Source organism: Elgaria multicarinata, chromosome 3 (genome assembly GCF_023053635.1).
Source record: "Elgaria multicarinata webbii isolate HBS135686 ecotype San Diego chromosome 3, rElgMul1.1.pri, whole genome shotgun sequence".
NCBI lineage: Eukaryota > Metazoa > Chordata > Lepidosauria > Squamata > Anguidae > Elgaria > Elgaria multicarinata.
In genome coordinates, this window is record NC_086173.1 from 96,093,278 (window position 1) to 96,111,638 (window position 18,361).

Consider the following 18,361-nt stretch of genomic DNA (forward strand, 5'->3'; position numbering starts at 1 on the left):
GCGTTGGAGCTCCAACATTCAATACTGGCTCTGGCCTGAAGAGGCTTTGATTTCCGATTCAAAATAAGCCCTGCCATTCTCCATCTGTCTGTCCTTCCTCACTTGCTTGGGATTATTCATCTCACTATATAGGGGGGTTCTCCAAGAGAGGTTTGGGGGATAGCAATAAGGGCCTTTTCAGATTATGGAATGCTCTTCCCAATGAGGTGTGCCTGGTACCAAATTGTCATCTTTTCAGTGCCAGGTTGACTTTCTTCTGTTCCCAGACATTTGATGTCATATGATGGGCCTTTAATGCATCAGTTGAGTTCATTTATGGTTGTCACTAACGTTTTACAGCACAATCCTATATCTGTCTACTCTGTAGCAGGTCCCATTAGGTTCATGGGGATTTACTCCCAAGTGAGTGTAAGATAACCTCAAGTAAAGCCACTAAACTCAATGGGAGTTATTTCTGAGTAGACACACAGGATTGCACTGTTTTATGGTGTATTTTAGTGAATAATTGTTCTAACTGTCTTATATGTTCTATATCTTAATTCTGTTGTAACTCGCCTTGTATCTTTTTTTTTTTAAGAAAGCTGTCAAATAATCTCAACAGAAATAATAGGGTGACCCTATGGAAAGGAGGACAGGGTTCCTGTATCTTTAATAGTTGTACAGAAAAGGGAATTTCAGCTGATGCTATTTGTATGCATGCATCACCTGGTGAAATCCCCTCTTCATCACATTAAAGCTGCAGGAGCCCTGCCCTCTTTTGTATCTGGTTAAGCACCTTGGATAGCTCTTTTAGAGTCCTGGCTGATCCTGACTGAAACCCAGAGTGGATTCACAGCCCCACCGAAATCGGAGCCGCTGATTGCTTGCTTGCTTGCTTTCTGCCCGGAGGGGCGGGGGCAAAGCGAGCAAGTCCCCTTTAAGACTCTGCGTGACGTCAGCGAGGCTCTGCCTGTTTGCAGTTTGCTGCCGCCGCCGGCCGGGAAATTCTTTGACGGTTTACTTTAGATGGAAGTGCAGGCGGCGCTTTGCTCAGCTAGGCGCGGCCAAAGCTTGCACTTGTTGGCGGGCGAGCCGATTCCGCTGGGAATTTAGGAAGAAGGCAGGCAGAGAGAGAAGCCAAGCCGAGTCCAGAGGAGGCTGCAGCGCAAGGCGGGTTTCTCCGTGCGTCCATCCTGCTAGGGGTGCTTCTGCTCGGCCTGATCGGAGGTCAGACACACCCGCTCCGGCCCCCGGTTCCTTGGGCCATGGCTCCTGCTGGCGCCTTCAGGCACCTGAGCCTGGCGCTGGGAGCGGCGGTGGCCGCGCTGGGCTCTCTCCTTTTCATCGCCTGGAAAATCTACTTCCGAGACGTCAACGACAGTTGCATCGGCTGGAGGAGGCGCTGGGAGCAGCTGCTGGAAGCGGAACTAAGTCGGAACGCGCCTAAGGGAGGGCAGGTAAGCCGGAGCCACCGACGTCCCTGCACACCGCCTCTACTCTTGCAGAGACCTGGGGTAGTATTCAATCTTAGTCCTATGTAGAGTAGACCTATTGAAATGAATGGGACAGATAAGTCTTAACACCTCATTCATTTCAGTGACTCTGCTCTACGTAGGACTAACCCCTGGAACAAGTTCTTATAACTAAAGCGAGGAAGATATTTGTGTCTTTTACTGTGAAAGCCAGAGCTAGATATGTGTGTGATTAAGGAAAGGCACATACATAGCACACTCTCAGATCAGAGAAAGGCTTCGTTATCTTATATTGTTGTTAATTCTCTTATTTCAATGTGCCAGGGAAGAGTCTTACCATTCCCACACCTGAACCACTGAAGGTTCTGAAAAACCCAGTCTAATAAAAATGAGAAGGAATGAAGTTCTAGCTCTAACTGTCACAAGCTCCAGATGACATACAGTTGTGCGAAAAAGAAAGTACACCCTCTTAGAATTGTATGATTTTACATATCAGGATATAATAACAATCATCTGTTCCTTAGCAGGTCTAAAAATTAGGTAAATACAACCTCAGATGAACAACAACGCATGACATATTACACCGTGTCATGATTCATTTAACAGAAATAAAGCCAAAATGGAGAAGCCATGTGTGAAAAAGTACGTACACCTTATGATTCAATAGCTTGTAGAACCACCTTTAGCAGCAATAACTTGAAGTAATCGTTTTCTGTATGACTTTATCAGTCTCTCACATCGTTGTGGAGGAAATTTGGCCCATTCTTCTTTACAACGTTACTTCAGTTCATTGAGGTTTGAGGGCATTTGTTTATACACAGCTCTCTTAAGGTCCCGCCACAGTATCTCAATCGGGTTGAGGTCTGGACTTTGACTGGGCCATTGCAACACCTTGATTCTTTTCCTTTTCAGCCATTCTGTTGTAGATTTGCTGGTGTGCTTGGGATCTTTGTCCTGTTGCATGACCCAATTTCGGCCAAGCTTTAGCTGTCGGACAGACGGCCTCACATTTGACTCTAGAATACTTTGGTATACAGAGGAGTTCATGGTCGAGTCTATGACTGCAAGGTTCCCAGGTCCTGTGGCTGCAAAACAAGCCCAAATCATCATCCCTCCACCACCGTGCTAGACAGTTGGTATGAGGTGTTTGTGCTGATATGCTGTGTTTGGTTTTTGCCAAACGTGGCGCTGTGCATTATGGCCAAACATCTCCACTTTGGTCTGGTCTGTCCAAAGGACATTGTTCCAGAAGTCTTGTGGTTTGTTCAGATGCAACTTTGTAAACCTAAGCCGTGCTGCCACGTTCTTTTTAGAGAGAAGAGGCTTTGTCCTGGCAACCCTTCCAAACAAACCATACTTGTTCAGTCTTTTTCTAATTGTACTGTCATGAACTTTAACATGCTCACTGAGGCCTGTAGAGTCTGAGATATAACTCTTGTTGTTTTTGCAATTTCGCTGAGCATCGCACGGTCTGACCTTGGGGTGATTTTGCTGGGACATCCTCTCCTGGGAAGATTGGCAACAGTCTTGAATGTTTTCCACTTTTGAATCATCTTTCTCACTGTAGAATGATGGACTTTAAATTGTTTGGAAATAGCCTTATAACCATTCCCAGATTGATGGGCAGCAGCAATTGCTTCTCTAAGATCGTTGCTGATGTTTTTCCTCCTTGGCATTGTGTTAACACACACCTGGATGCTCTAGACCAGAAAACTGAAAAAACTTTGGCTTTTATAGAGGTGGTCATACTTGCTGATGATCAATTAATCACAGGCAATTGATTAGCAGCACCTGTCTGCTACTTAGCGTCTTAATTCCTATGGAAGCAGTAAGGGTGTACTTACGTTTTCACACATGGCTTCTCCATTTTGGCTTTATTTCTGTTAAATAAATCATGACACGGTGTAATATGTCATGTGTTGTTGTTCATCTGAGGTTGTATTTATCTAATTTTTAGACCTGCTAAGGAACAGATTATTGTTATGTCCTGTTATGTAAAATCATACAATTCCAAGAGGGTGTACTTTCTTTTTCACACGACTGTATACCCAAGGGTCCTTAAAAGATCTCAAATATTAAATTGTTGATAAAAATACACAACTTTTCACTAAAATCTAAATCAGTGTCCTTACAGGAGGTTGGAACATAATTTTTTGTTTTCAAAAAAGTAATCGGGGGAGCCAAGAAATAACAGGCAAGTTAGCCTAATATCTGTCCTAGATAAACTGGTGGAAAACAAAATTAAAGATAAAATTATTAAGCACCTAGAAGAACAAGCCTTGATGAAGAAGCATCAGCAGGGCTTCCACAAAAGGAACTCCCAACCTTTGGGAGTTCTTGGAGAGTGACAAAAAGCATATAAATAGGCATGAACCAACAGGCATTCTATATTAGGGTTTTCAAAATGGTTTTCACAAAATCCCTCACTGAAGGCTCCTGAGCAACTTGCAGTGCCACTATGTACATATCTACTCAGATGTAAAATGCATTGAGTTCAACGGGACTTACTCCCAGTTAACTGTAAAGATTGTAGCCTTGATCACAGTAGTGGCACTGGGGGGGGAGCACAGAAGGGGGAAAGTCTGTAGTGTAGTTACATTTAGAATACCATGTGCAGTGTTGATTGCTCCATTTCCAAAGAGTACTGCAGAGCTGGAAGGGGGCGGGGAAGCAATCAATATAATCAAAGGGTTGGATCACCTTATCTATGAGAGAAACATAAAGGGATTCTTGAGTTTAGAAAATAATGATTGGGATGGGTGGTGGGAGGTGACACAACACAAATCATATGCAGCTGTAAAAAATAGAACTTAGGCAGGTGTTAAGTAAGCAAAATAGATAACGTGTGTTTCCCTTATAACACTGGCTCATCCCATGATTGACAATAGATCCAAGTCAATAATAGGAAGAATTTCATTGTACAATGCATAAGTAGACTGGGGAAGGTGTGGACCTCCAGATATTGTTGACCTCCAGATATGGTTGACCTACAATGCCCATCAGCCCACATCATTGGCTACTCTCATTAAGGCTGATGGGAGTTCCAGTTGCAACACCTTCCCCACCATGGAATTCACTGCCAACACACGTGGCAGTTAACATGAGTTAGTTAGTTGATTTATACCCCCGTCTTTCTAGCAAGAAAAATGGCATTCAAGGTGGTATACAATCATAAGTAAAACTTAATTAAAGCATAAAACAATGCAATGAAATGCAATGAAAACACAGCAATAACAGAATAAAAACAGCATCCAATCCAATAGACCTGCTTAAATGCCAGAGGCCTGCTTGAGTTTTAAAAAAAAAATAGTCTTTGCCTGCCAGCCGCAAGACATTAGTCAATTTCACTGAAGATGCAGTGAATAGCCAGCCACTGATCGACCCAGTACTTAAATGGAACCTTCAGGTTCGGAGGCACTATGCCACTGAATGCCAGGTGCTGTGAATCAGTAGACTATGGGTAAATTTTTTAATGCAGGCATTCATCATAATTGTCCCCATAGAGACACCATGAAGGAGAGTCCAAAAATGAAGGTAGCTGTGTTGATTCAAATCAACAAGCCAGTACTGTTTTATCTCCAAGTCCTTTGGATCTTGGATCTTCTCAAAGGCATTTAACTGGTTGTCACTGTAAAATGGATTTCTAGACAGGACTAGATGGAGACAAGTCACTTGCCCAAGGCCACAGAGTTCAAGGCAGGTGAAGCCTCCAAGCAACCCTCTTTCAGTTAATTTTCTACTAATTTCCCTCCCATTCCCCGAATGAGAAAGAAGAAAATCCACATTTTTCTCTTGCCTCATTCCCGCCTGGTCCAGGCTCTCTTTCAATGCAGCCCAAACTTTATAGCCCTGCCTTCAGCTCTAATGAGTGGGACTTGAAGCAAAGAAAGTGCGACACTTTCAATGGGTTGGCAGCCCAAGCTGCCTCCATTGCATACACTTCAAGGTTTCTCCACGTAGTAACAAAGCAGGTGGCACTGTGGCTTTGGCTATATGGGAAACTGTGCAAACCCTTTTTGTGCTTCTGTGCTGAAACGCTGGTGCCAGAGCTTTTATTTTTTTTTAAAGACAAACCTAAATCAGGGATAGACAACCTGGTGCCCTCCAAAAGTTTTGGACTACAATTCCCATAATCCCTGACCACTGGCCATGATGGCTTGGGTTTCTGGCATTCTAGTCTAAAACATCCAGCAGGCACTAGGTGTGTATTCCTGCCGTAAACCACTCCTCTTGAGAGCAACAACAAAAATGATAGGCAGCTTAAATTCTTTAAGATAAGATGGACATCAGAAGAGCCCTGGTGGATCAGACCAAGGGTCCCTCTAGTCCAGCACTCTGTTCACACAGGGGCCAACCAGATGTTGACCAGGGACCCACAAGCAGGACATGAGTGCACAGCACCCTCCTGCCCATGTTCCCCAGCAACTGGTGTTCATAGACTTATTGTCCCTGCTGCTGGAGGTAGCACTTAGCAATCCAGACTAGTAGCCCTTGATAGCCAGAAGCCATTGAGAGCAGTTTTGTGTGCTCTATATAAATGAATATAATCTGCTCAGTGTCCCTGGCCCCCAGCTAGATCCATTCACCCACCAAAGTATCATGTCAGGGCAAAGTTCTTCTCTTCTCCTAACAAGCTAGTTTTATAAATAAGCATTCCCATAGCTCCTTGCCTGCATCCTGAAGTGATACAGTCCAGGACAAACTTTACTACATGGTTCTACTGTTTTGCACCAATTGGCTTGTGGAGTTGGATTAATCCAGCCTTCCCCAATCTGGTGCACTCTAGATGTGCTGGACTGTAACTCCCACAATTCCTGGTCAGTCTTCCAGGTTGGGGATGGCTGGATTAAGTGAATGAAGGGAAAGAGCAATATGTTGGCCTGCCTTATATACTATACTTCCTCCTTCTCTGCCTGTGTCTTCACATAGTCACATGAGGATGGAAAGAGGCAAGCTTCCTCCTGCTGCTGCTGTGTAAGTTACCAGCACTTCAAATTTCTCTGCAGCTGGGGATGAGCTCCCTTCATTGTCATAAGGGGCTGGCCAGCTGCACTGTTTGCAAGCAATGGCATGATTTTAGAACAGAGCAGAACTGGCATAGGAAAGAGCTTGAGCTTCCATCTGGCTGCTTTCCTCCTCTCTCAAATCAGTACGGCTTCCCTTCTTCCTTTCCTCCCATGTTCATCACTATTTCAAGCCAAAAACACTTTGGGAGCATTTAATCTACTGGGTCAAGATGCACTGGCGCTGCCTGTGCATCTCTGTGCTCCTCACCCCGCACACACCACCTGGTGCCTTGTTGTCCCCAATGCTATGACCTCCCTTGGTAGCCGCAGAGTGTGACTGTGTGCTGCTGCAATTCTTTCCTAACTAAAGGAAGCAGAGACAGAGGTGCTCAGGGGTTGACTGTTTCTATTTATCACATCTGTGATTTATCACTCAAAGGAGCGGTATCCCAATTTAAGCTTACATCAACCTGGCAAGTTAGACTAGTCACTAGTGTGTCACTATCTTCATCAAGGCCATCCAAGCCATGTGACACATCTGCAAAATTAGTAAACCACTCCTGCTTTTGTAAAACGGAATGTCTTATACAGAAGAACCTATATCTGGGATTGAGGTTGTAACTTTTCCTTAGCCTGTGTAGTGTCTAGCTTGAGTATTTCTTCACCCCCATTTTTTACAATAATGTGCCAAGGTTACAAGGGGAGCCCATGGTTAGTCTTCAAACGGTATATGTTTAAAAGCTGAAGGATCTCTCAATGGATGACAATCTTTGCAATGGATGACAATCCCAGCTGCTCTTTGAAGTGGACAGGCCAGGAGGTAATGGTGATCGAACTCTTGAAGATGACGTCTTACAGAAGAGGACCCCTCCACTTGCTTTCCTTGTGCATATGCTGGCTCTGGTCAGTTGTTCCAAAAAGAGGAGGATTGATCTACTCAGGGTGTAGATACCAGCCTTCCCTAACCTGCCCACCCCCCGCGCAATGTTTTGGTCTTCAACTACAATCAGCTGCAGCCAGCTTGGCTGCTGATCAGGAATGCCGGGAGTTATAGTCCAAAATATCTGGATGGCATCAGGTTGAAGAAGGCCCTTCTATATCATACTGTCCTATCCTAGCTCTAACAAGATACAGTAATGTAGGATGTGGTGGGGAAACAGGAAATATCTAGATAGATATCTCTTAGTATTGTATTTTAAATCCTGAAAAGTCTGCCAGTCAGTGTTGACAATACTGGGCTAGATGGACCAATGATCTGACTCAGAATACGGTAGCTTCCTATGTAGCTGTATCTCCCTATCATTCACTCCCAACAGCTACAGAGGAAGCTGCCTCATACTGACTCAGATCATCGATCCATCTAGTCCAGTATTGTCAACACTGACTGGCAGAGACTTTTCAGGAATTCAAGCTGAAGTTTTTCCAGCATTCCTATTGATGCTGGGGATTGAACCTGAGACCTTCTACATGCAAAGCAGGTGCTCTCCCTCAAAAACAGGTTTAGACACAACCTGTACATGAAGTCTGATTTCATAATCCTCTTGGCAACTAACCAATGATGAGACTGCTGGCCACGAAAGGCCCTTCCACAATTGCACTATTGCTTGAGGTAATCCTAAATTCTTCTCTTTGCAGTCACTTTCCTGTGAGTATCAGGTTTTGGTTCTAGGCTTGGATGGAGCTGGAAAGAGCAGCATTCTCCATTATGTCTGCAGTACAGAAGTCAAGAAGTGCATAGCTCCCACTCAGGGGTTCAACTCAGTGCAACTGCAGGATAGTGGCCTACAGATGGCCCTCCTAGAAGGTAAGTCCTGTCATAGGCTCCTGGGGGCAAGACACAGTCGGGAACAGACTAAGTGGGGGAGCTTAGGAATGGCCTTGTATCATTGTTGTATGAAACTTGGGCCAGCTTTTTCTGACCTATCCCACTACACATGGTTGTATGTTTGGGTTGTGTGTGTGTTGCATCTAAAAGGCTTGTGTTCTGCCCCAATTGGTCCTTGGATTATTTGCTATGTTGCTCCCTAGGCTTTGAATTGGTAATTGCTCTAGTTTACTCCCATTAGCAACTGAACAGGCTTAATGCAGTGCATCGATTAGTTGTCCCGAGGAGAACTTTCTTTCTGGTTTGCACTAGCTTTTTCTCAGTTGGTAGAACCCTCCCTCAGGTCTGGTTCTCTGCTGCTGAACTGGATTGCAGCCTGAAGGCCTGGCCTTCTCTTGTCTTTTCACCTCATTAATCCACTTCATCTCATCTAGCCACCTCATCCTCTTACTGTTAAGTATTTTCCCTGAATTTATTAGTTATTTACTGTTTGTGTTAAGTGAAATAAAGGCAAAGATTTGAGTTTCAAAAGTAGATTCCTTGTGAGTTTAACTGCCTGGAAAGACACACAGCCCAATGTGTGTTGAGGCCAGAACACTAAAGATGAACTGAATTTATAGTCTCCTGCATCAGGAGAAAGGATAACACTTATCACTATTTTGGCATTTTCATTCCCCACCTCCACCCCACCTGAACAGTGCTTGTGAGCCTTTGTGAAAGGAAACTCTTCAGATGCCACAAGGAAACCCATTTTAAGTAACACCTCCCCCTCATTTAAATCCACCTCTCTCCTTGGGCACTGGAGGAGTGCCACAAACGTGCTATAGGCTTAGCTCTCATGAGTTTTGACTCCAGTTCTTTGTTATCTCAGTTGGTGGTAGCCAGAATCTACGCTTCTACTGGAACCAGTACCTGAGCAAAGCCCACATTCTGGTGTTTGTAGTGGACTCTGCAGATGGCCTACGCCTTCATACTGCCCGTCAGGAGCTCCACTGCTTGCTGGCTGAGGACCCTCAGTTGCCTTTGATAGTGTTGGCTAACAAACAGGTGGGTCTCATTGGCAACCTTTTTGATTGCCACATTCTCTTGTGGGCAATTTATTGGGTTGGGGCTGAAGCCAGCAGTGGGTAAGGCCAGAGCCAAAATTGAGTGGGTCACCCCTTTTTCTCTTGATTGCCCCCTTTGCTCACCCTGATCTACAGGTCCACCATGTCTTGTCTAGACGCCTAAGCCTTCTGCATGGAGTTTGCCTGTGGCTAACCATGCTCAGCATTTAGCCCTCAATTTATTTATTTATTTATTTATTACATTTTTATACTGCCCAATAGCCGAAGCTCTCTGGGCGGTTCACAAAAAAGGACAATGACTCAAGGAGTCATTGTCCTGGGTTTAGCACCAAGGGTAATCGTTTCCTTCCCTGCCTTGCTTAACATGCTAACTCTTATCAGATGAAGAGTAAAAGTAGACATAAATGTGTCTAATTAGGGATGTCTAAAGGGACAATGGCTTGTGAGGGGATGATGACTAATGTTCAAAAGATGATCTGTACCCATTCTAGGACAAGAGTGATGCACTGAGTGTGGCAGAGTTACACGAGGAGCTGGCATTGCACACCTTGAACAATCAGAGGGAATTCTTTCTCTTGCCCACAAGTGCTACCTATGCTGGACTGGCCACTGCAAACAGTGTTCTCCACCTGAAGAGCCTGCTGATCAAACTCCTTGCCCAGATCTGAAGGTTTTTCCAAGTAATTCAAGGACATTCAAGCCAAGTGGACCCTCCTTCAGGATTTTCGTCTTCCCAGCAGAGACTTCAGATACCTTTTCAGCACTGTCTCGGAGCTGCAGGCTCTCTATCCTCAAATAAGTGCACTTTTTACCTGTACCCTCAGCTTCCTTGCATAATGTCAATACGACCTTGGATACAGGCTCTACTGCTTTGGGTAAGAAGGAAGCACAACAGAGGCAAAGTCCACTGCTTATGGGGATGTCAGTCTTGGGCCAGGGGAGCCTTCTGGCTGCTGTTCATCCCATTAATACAGTCTTAAGAAACTGCAGTTTTAATACTTTCACTAAGGACTACCGTTTTTAAATTACTATTATTGTTATAGGACCTTCTGCCATAACATCTATAGTAAAAAAAAAAATAGGAAGAGATTAACCTAGCCTGTGCCAGTCCTTCCTTGCCTATGAAAGGGCTGGAATACTTGATCTCTTGCTGTCTTTTGGGGACATCGGTGTGTGTTTGAGTGTGAGAGAGAGAGAGATCTTGCCCTGTAAAGATGATTCAACCCTAGTTACAGTTAGTGGACAATGGGTCGCCCTGTCTCAAAGTGGCTGGGGGCAAAATCCAAGAACAGGGGTTGTATTGGCATTTTAACAGAGGAATGTGTGTAAACAGCTATACTGAGGAATTGCCCCAGACATGCTAGCACTTTAAAAAGTTTTTTATTGCATTCATGAGCAGCGATGACACCTGATAAGTAGCTGTGGGGCTAGCTGCTCCATCTCCAGGACACAGGGTGTCCTTGATTGACCTCCATTCCTTGCTAGGCTGAGTATACTGATGTAAATCTGTGTCTGATGGGAAGAGCTCTTTGCAGCAGTTTTACAGCCAGTTATTCCCCAGCTGCCTTGACCTGATGATGCCAAAGGCAGGTCGGTGCCCAACAAACACTTACCCTCTATTCCATGAGAACATCCCAGTGCCCTCCAGATATTTTTGCTTACAGCCCCCATCATCCCTAGCCATGCTGGCTGGGTCTTATCGGAGTTGTAGTCCAAAACATCTGGAGGGCACCAGGTTGTCTACCTCTGCTCTATCCCTTTAGTACTCAATAGATGCTTCCTTGCCTGCTGCTTATGAAGTAACACCTTCAGCAGGGCCGCTCAAGGAGAACCAGGAAATCTCAATTGCTGAGGAGGAATGGATGCACCCAGGACAGTTTCTGCCCTAACTGGTGTGGGCTTGTGTTGCTAATTAAGGTTATTTCAGAAGCAATTATTTATTTATTTATTTATTTAGAGTATTTTTATCCCGCACCTCAGCCAAAAGGCTCTACAATACAAATGGTTAAAAGTCCAAAGCTTTTATTATCTAGCAGGCTAAAGATATAATACATGGATAAGGCTAAAAGCAAAGCTAAGCAAGAACTTATACTTCCCCGTTCCAGAGCTCCAAAAAGACAACAGGGAGACTCCATCTGCTGGCCAATTAAGTCCACTGCACCCTTTACTCCAAGTTAGGTCTGTGGCGAAGTTCCATTTCACAGACGCCAGAGAGGAGCTATATTTACAGGGCACCTGTTCAGCTCATAACCTCACCTTGTTCCCACCTCATGCTGTTCAACTCATCACCTCACCTCCCACCTCTTATCAGCCTGTTACCAAGGGAATAGACAGCAGGTTGAACCCAGCAAACACAATCTGTCCCCTAGATCAAAGCCAGCAGATCTGGGAAGCATGCCAAGAAATGCCACCAGTCGATAAAGTTCTTCTCTCAGGTTTCAAAGGCATTACATCAGGCTATCTGTTGCCAGTTTTAACTCCTTACTTGCATTACATGGCACAGTCAGCTTATAATGCAACAAATATCCTTAAGCTTAGCTAAAGGAAAACGTCTCTCTCACAGGGATTTAGCACTGGGGCAGGATAGTTGCATATCAAACCTAATCACCCCAAGAGAAAACAAAGGTCTTCTGGATTTTCCCATACAGAGCTCAGAGTCGTAACAGTTTTCAGTCTGAAGTGGAAACAGAGACAAACCTGTGCACAAGCTATAGACAGTGGTGGCTGTGACGTGCAACTGGCAGGCCACCTCATTTGGGCTGCCAGTGACATGGCCTTATAACTTCCAGCATGAAAGTCGCTGGCCTTCACCAAAGCACCAGTCTTGCCTCTGGAAGAAGGAAGTTCTACACATTCACCTAGCCAATTACGTGCTCTTTTTTAACTGTATAATTGCTGCTACTTTGTTAGTTTTTTCTTTACAGCAAGGGAATAGCAATGCCTCGCCTCCCTTTGTAGACCCTGACACCTCTTCTCTCTTTATCCCCCCACAGAATATAGGAAACTTGGTTTGTAGCCAGTGGATCCAAGCCCTGGTTGATGGCCAATTCTTTACAGTCGTTTTTCCACATTCTGTGTCAAATGTTACCTCAGTTATAAGGGAAGTGGCTCTGTGTTCCTCACAACTGGAGAAATTGCAAGAAAACAGCTTCATATAGCACAGCTGCTAGGAAGGGCAGAACTGGTTGCTGCTAATTCAGATTGTTCAGTAGATTGACCCAGGACTGAAAAGCCATTCTGGCCAGATAATTACACACAGGTTACAGAAGCCTTGTCCATGTGAAATTCCCTTTATACCTGTATAAAGGCAATAGTGTTCTCACGCCTGAGAGGATTCATACTGCTGTTAGAAAAACCAAGAAAACAAAAACCACCTTCAACTTGGTAGTTTTTTACATGGTTCCAAAAGTAGTTGTCATCTGAAATATTCATACTCATTTAAGAGTTATTAAAAACATGTTGGGAAATCATGTTTCCTTGGCCCAAAGATGCATCAGAATTTCCTTCTCAAACAAATAGGCATGGGAAAATCTCAGCAAAACCTCCAGTGGGGATTGTGGCTTATCCCATAATCTGATTGGCCAATGCCTGTTGGAGCTTTGCCACACACCTGCTAAGATGGCCTTCCTGCATTAGGCCACCACCAAGGGCAGTGGCTCATTCCGTACCTAGCTTATTGGGTCCCTGTGCATCTATCCAAATGGCCTCATCTAGATACCACTACAGTCCTCAGCACTCTTACTAGCCTGTCTCCTTAATACCATGCTTACAGCCAAAGAACATTACCCTGAGGCTCTCATTATTAGTCATTGCGTTGGCTTTTTGGAGTAAGGCTTGGATAGAACATGTTTCTCCTCTGAAAGTACACACATTCATGGACCACAAGCCTGTCTTGAGGCTACCTCTCACAAACCCATTGCTGCTTCATGCAGCAGGCGCAGGCACTGTATCCTCTAACTGTACTGACACAGGGCTTGGGAAAGTAGTTTATTTCAACTAGGATCAATCCAAAGCCAAAGGAAATAATACAAAAGCTGAATGCAGCAAGGGCTCTCCACCAGAGCTCTGACCAAAGGTCCTATCCGCATAGACAATGGCCTGTCTTCTCGCTTCGAAGAGCAGGATTTTATGTATGCTAAATGTCAGTTCCTGAGCAACAGTCACTTGAGGGCAAGCCAGTACCTGTAGTAACAAAAATGCAGCTTCTTTTGGCCATTGCTGTGGTGAATAAAATCAATGTTCCTCCATCTTTTCTTGCTGTATAGTGGCAACAAATGTCTGGTACTCCTCAGGATAGAAACGTTTATACACATTGATCTTCCTCTTTATTTGCTTTGGTGTGTCCTGATAATAGTTCTTCTCATCACGAGCCATAGCCTAGGAGATGAAGAATATAGTTAAGAGCTGAAAGAGTAGGCAGCTAAGTCAACCAGTAGGCTTAGAAGGCCTCTCACACCCAGAAACCAAACAGTATACTATATGTCAAGCCTCAAGCAGAGATTGTACACAAAGCAAACAAAAAAGCCACAGGAATGCAGCCAGAAAGGGTAGGCGCATTCAGAAGGTGGACCCAACGCACTGGACTTCAGCCAAAAGAAGTAATATATTCTGTCTGGCAAGAAGCAGTATACAAAGCAGCAGGGGTGGAGAGAGCAAGCAAGCAGAATGTTCAAAACATTCTGAAAATTGGAGATGTTAACACTAGCAACATTCAACCCAGAGATCTCAGTCTTTCGCAGCTTCTAAAAAAAGGAGCACCTACCTTGTAGTTTTCGCCATGATTCCGGATCATGTGCTGGACATAGTCAATAAGATCCCTGGAGAGAGTCTCTGACTTCTTCTCTGGGAGGCTGGCCTCAGCTTCCAACTCTGGGCAAAAAGAAGAGAAGGTAATGAGGCAGGGAGAGAGATTTGCACACTATGAGAGCCTGTTGTAGCAGACATAGAACAGCTAGATTCAACTAGCACACACATTCCCTCTGGTAATAGAGATGCCCTGACTTCCTATGAAAGATGTAAAATCCTCACAATGTGTTCAGATGATATTTCATCCTAAACTCTAATGCTATTCTGACTGCTTTTGAAGCTGTAACATTAAATCCAGTAGATATAATGACTACATCAGGAGCGTTGAACCTCTTTCAGTCCGAGAGCCAAATTCCATTTCAGAAGAGCTGTTAGGAGCTGCATTCCAGTGGAGAACAGGGCCCAAGGCAAAAGGAATAAGGCTAAAAGTACCAGAAAAACCAGCTTAAAGCTCTTCCTGCCAGCCACTAAGCCTTAAAAGTGGCATTTCAACCTTTTAGAATGGAGGAAAAAACTGCACAAAAGCCAGGAAACCAAATGATTGGTGGTCAGATGAAAGTGGGCAAGACACGTGACCATCTGCGGAACCCCGGAAGGATGGATTTGGCCCTTGGGACTGAGGTTCTGAGACCCTGGGCTACACCATTTCTATTTTATTTACTATTGCATTTCTATCCCGCCTTTTCCCCCCCTCCAATGAACCCAAGGCAGCATACATCCTCTTCTCCATTTAATCCTCATAACAACAACCCTGTGAGGTAGGTTGGGCTGAGAGTTTGTGACTGGCTCAAAGTCACCCAGTGGGTTTCCATGGCCGAGTGGGAACTAGAACCCGGATCTCCCGACTCCCAGTCCAACACCCTAGCCACTACACCACACTATACCATGAATCAACAAGAACTGTGGGAGGGGCTGTAGTGAGCAGGGAGCAGAAATATGGACTTCACAGAGTTCCAAAGAGTTCCTAAGAGACCTGTGTAGCCTAACACAGTGAATAGATTTTAGCAGGTTTAGCTAATAAGAATAGGCCTCATTCCCTGGATGGGCCTCTCATAGTTACAACACCTTTTTTATAGTCGTAATCTCAAAATGAGCTGGGTGGTTTTCACTCCTAACCAAGCACTAGAAAGGCAATTAGTTTCCAAAGCTGCAAGAGGGACCTCCCACCCCTTGCTTCTTCTGAGAGTGGGGAGGAATGTAGCCTGTCAGCTCCTGAAAGGCAGGCAGGCAGACAGGCAGGAATCTAGCAGAAGAGCTTATAAGATCCAATCCACGGGGTTTGTGTTTTGGTCTCGCTTCAGGGGGCAAAGTGCACAGTCAGCCAGGAGAACTTCTGTGGCTCAAAGGCACAGCTTCCGGCTACTGTGGAGGTCCCAATAGACACTCAGCTATGAGACCTTGATTAACTGGAAGGAGGTGTGAACTTTCTTTGCATGCATATCTTCTGCATCCATTTTCCATCAATAAACTGTCAACTTTTTGCACAAGTGTTTTGTTTTATCTTGGTAACCAAAAGAACCTGATTGATGACTTGGACCTGGCAGAACCAGAACCCAGATCTAACACATTGGCAATGGATATTCTGGGACTCAGCTGTTTCCATATTGCCAATATTACTTGCAGTAATACAGCAAAACTCAAAAGTATGCACCATATGTGACAGGCATGAGTCTGTCTGTGGTCAGCCAGTCAACCCTCGGGTTCTAGAAGAGGATGGGAGGAGTTCCAATTCAAGAAGTGACCTACAAGATACGGGTAACTTAAAAAAAACATCCACACCACAAAACCTGTGATGGATATCTCCAGTGCTTGCCTGACAATGAGAGGTGATAAACCCAAGAAAGCTGCACTTAATTTGAATGGGACAAGCCAAAAGGCAATGGCAGCTCTTAGGACTTGCATTGCAAGTCTTCAAGTAAAGGATTTTGTTATGAGGCATCAAGTCAACACTGTACACTGCCAATGTGAAGGTGATACCAACCATTTAGTACATACGGCTTCCGTACTGTTTTCATCTTTGCTTCTGGTCCATCAACTTCCATTTTCATCACCTGTAGTTTAAAATATATTGTGGTTTATCTTGCATACAAGGACATCTATGCATTGCTTTGTGTGCCTTTTTAAAACTCCACCAGACTTTTAAAATTCTGTAACTGGTGTATTCATCATTCTGTCTTAAGGATTTTAAAGGGTCACTGGCTACTTGCTTTTTAAATGGTATCATGCTCATTTATAGCAACTGTGCAAAATAATAGCACATGAACAGCAACATTCCACTTGATTTGTCTTTCAGGAAAGCAGTAGAGTTATATACTTCAGCCAACCTAGATGCAATGGTGCATCCCCAATTAAGCCATTATTTTATAGAATAAGCTATCCATAGAACAGCTTCTGTAGAATAAGGTATCATCACTAACACCTACCATTTATCTCCCAAGGTAGCTTGAGGTGTCAATGTCAAAATGCATTCCCCTCCGAGGTCAGCACAATTTGGGTAGAGATTTTTCTTAAATTAGCTAAAATGCCAAGGTGAAACTCCAATTTGGAATTCACCCAGTTTGCCATCTGACTCACTATTCTGTTTTTGTATTAAGGCAAAATAAGTTTACACAAATCTGAAATCACAGTTTTTGTATTTTCTCCCAACAGTATGGCTTAAGATCCATTAAATCTTCTGTCCAGGCTTAAATACAGCATTTCATGGGGTAATTTTCCAGACATTTGTGCAGTTTCCATTTTACACACACTGTCTTGCTGGGATTGCATCCATCACTTATTAACTGATACCAAACCTAACAGTAGCTGACCTCAGTCTGTAAAACTTGACTTACACTTTCCCATTTGGCTTCCACATCACAGCCTTATTTGCAGTTCACACAGCACCCACCTGTCGTATTGCCTTTGGAATAGGAATGGCCTTATTTGGATCAACGGCAAGGCCCATTTCTGCCAAGTTCTGTGATACAGTTTTTGATCTATCCCAGGCATGTCGGATTTGGGAGCTAGACAAGATAAAAAAAAAAGCTTTACATCAATACTATGCATTCTTGAAGGAGCTTCTTTCCCTTTCTGATAAGAATTGTCACACAATTGCAATGCTAGTACAAGACAGTTTACCAGAAAATCGACAAGTACCTTTCCCACTTATTTATTTATTACATTATTATTACTCTGGCAGTAAAAACACATCAGCAATTTGCTGCTTTTTCATGACTCCCCAAATCAGCTGCCTGAAGCTGCCACCTCTCTCTTCCTAATGGTAGGACTTACCACTGGGAGGAAAGCATTAACAATACCAATAAGCAACTGGTATTGTTAATCCTATAAGGTTGGAAACCGAAAACAAGCAAGAGACAGCTGTACTTGTGTTCCAAACATGTTTCGAGGTGAGTCTTTAAAAGTTTTTTTCAGGAGGATTCTCACTCCTTTTCCTCATTCAAAGACAACAGTGTAGAAATGTACTAAATAAATAACCACGATGATGAAATATCCATTCTCACCATGAGCTGCATTAAGGACTAAAACGGGTTACTTCCCCCCTCACACACACGGACACTTACAGTGCAATCCTATGCATGTCTGCTCAGAAACAAGCCCCACTGAACTCAATGGAGCTTAGTCCCAAGTGATCGTGTACAGGATCGTGGCCTTAATTTCAGTGCCTGGCTAAACTAAAAGCGAAGGGAGGATCTGGAGGGGAAAGGATCCACTGTGTTCCTGGAGCGATGCTCCATCCTTGCCTTGGCCTATCGGCCCTACGACGGCTCCAAAGCCGGGCCAGTATGTTCCAAACGCCTGGGAAGGGGGACGAGCCCTAGCCGCTAACTGGCCGCCCTACGAAGGTTGCCCGACCCAAACTCGAGGCTCGCCTCCTTCCTTCTCAGCCCGACCGGCCTTTTAGTTCCCTTCTCGGCCACTCACCATTGGATACGCGGCGCCGAGCGCTTGCGGAAGGCCTTGTTCTGCTTCTTGCGGTTGACGTTGTAGTTGTACTTTTGGCGCCGGTTCTTCCCCTTGGCCTTCGGCATCGCGGCAGCGCTCAAGACCGACAGCCTAGACCCAGTTACACGCGGCTCCTACCGTAGAAGCCCTCGCCTGCGCAGCCGGAGAAGCAGCGGGACCGAGTGCCGCAGTGGCCGATAGGAGTTATAGTTCTACTGGTACGGCCAGCGTGGTTGAATCTCTAAATGAAAAACGTTTAGGTGG

The 18,361-nt window shown here is 44.6% G+C and overlaps 2 protein-coding genes across 3 annotated transcripts; one reads left to right on the top strand and one right to left on the bottom strand.

Annotated features, from left to right (window-relative positions):
* The first annotated feature begins 1,062 nt into the window (after positions 1-1,062).
* Positions 1,063-10,763, top strand: ARL10 (ADP ribosylation factor like GTPase 10). 2 transcript variants are annotated; one of them, XM_063123342.1, is made up of 4 exons: positions 1,063-1,436; positions 8,093-8,261; positions 9,154-9,329; positions 9,936-10,763. In XM_063123342.1, the coding sequence occupies exons 1-4, from the start codon at positions 1,245-1,247 to the stop codon at positions 10,146-10,148; spliced, it is 750 nt and encodes a 249-aa protein (XP_062979412.1). In that variant the 5' UTR covers positions 1,063-1,244; the 3' UTR covers positions 10,149-10,763. The 2 variants fall into 2 exon arrangements, with proteins under 2 accessions (XP_062979412.1, XP_062979413.1); XM_063123343.1 differs by having other exon boundaries at positions 9,841-10,106.
* Positions 10,764-13,323: 2,560 nt separating this feature from the next.
* NOP16 (NOP16 nucleolar protein) lies at positions 13,324-18,247 on the bottom strand. The gene is made up of 5 exons (XM_063120953.1): positions 18,077-18,247; positions 17,043-17,157; positions 16,137-16,206; positions 14,112-14,218; positions 13,324-13,726 (listed from the first exon to the last, which is right to left on the bottom strand). The coding sequence occupies exons 1-5, from the start codon at positions 18,181-18,183 to the stop codon at positions 13,583-13,585; spliced, it is 543 nt and encodes a 180-aa protein (XP_062977023.1). The 5' UTR covers positions 18,184-18,247; the 3' UTR covers positions 13,324-13,582.
* Positions 18,248-18,361: the final 114 nt, after the last annotated feature.

Coding starts and splice junctions, on each gene's coding strand:
- ARL10 (XM_063123342.1), top strand. CDS start 1,245: ATGGCTCCTGCTGGCGCCTTCAGGCACCTGAGCCTGGCGCTGGGAGCG. Junction 1,437..8,092: donor ACGCGCCTAAGGGAGGGCAG/GTAAGCCGGAGC, acceptor TTCTCTTTGCAG/TCACTTTCCTGTGAGTATCA. Junction 9,330..9,935: donor TAGTGTTGGCTAACAAACAG/GTGGGTCTCATT, acceptor CTTGCCCACAAG/TGCTACCTATGCTGGACTGG.
- NOP16 (XM_063120953.1), bottom strand. CDS start 18,183: ATGCCGAAGGCCAAGGGGAAGAACCGGCGCCAAAAGTACAACTACAAC. Junction 17,158..18,076: donor TCGGCGCCGCGTATCCAATG/GTGAGTGGCCGA, acceptor TATCTTGTCTAG/CTCCCAAATCCGACATGCCT. Junction 13,727..14,111: donor ATCATGGCGAAAACTACAAG/GTAGGTGCTCCT, acceptor TTCATCTCCTAG/GCTATGGCTCGTGATGAGAA.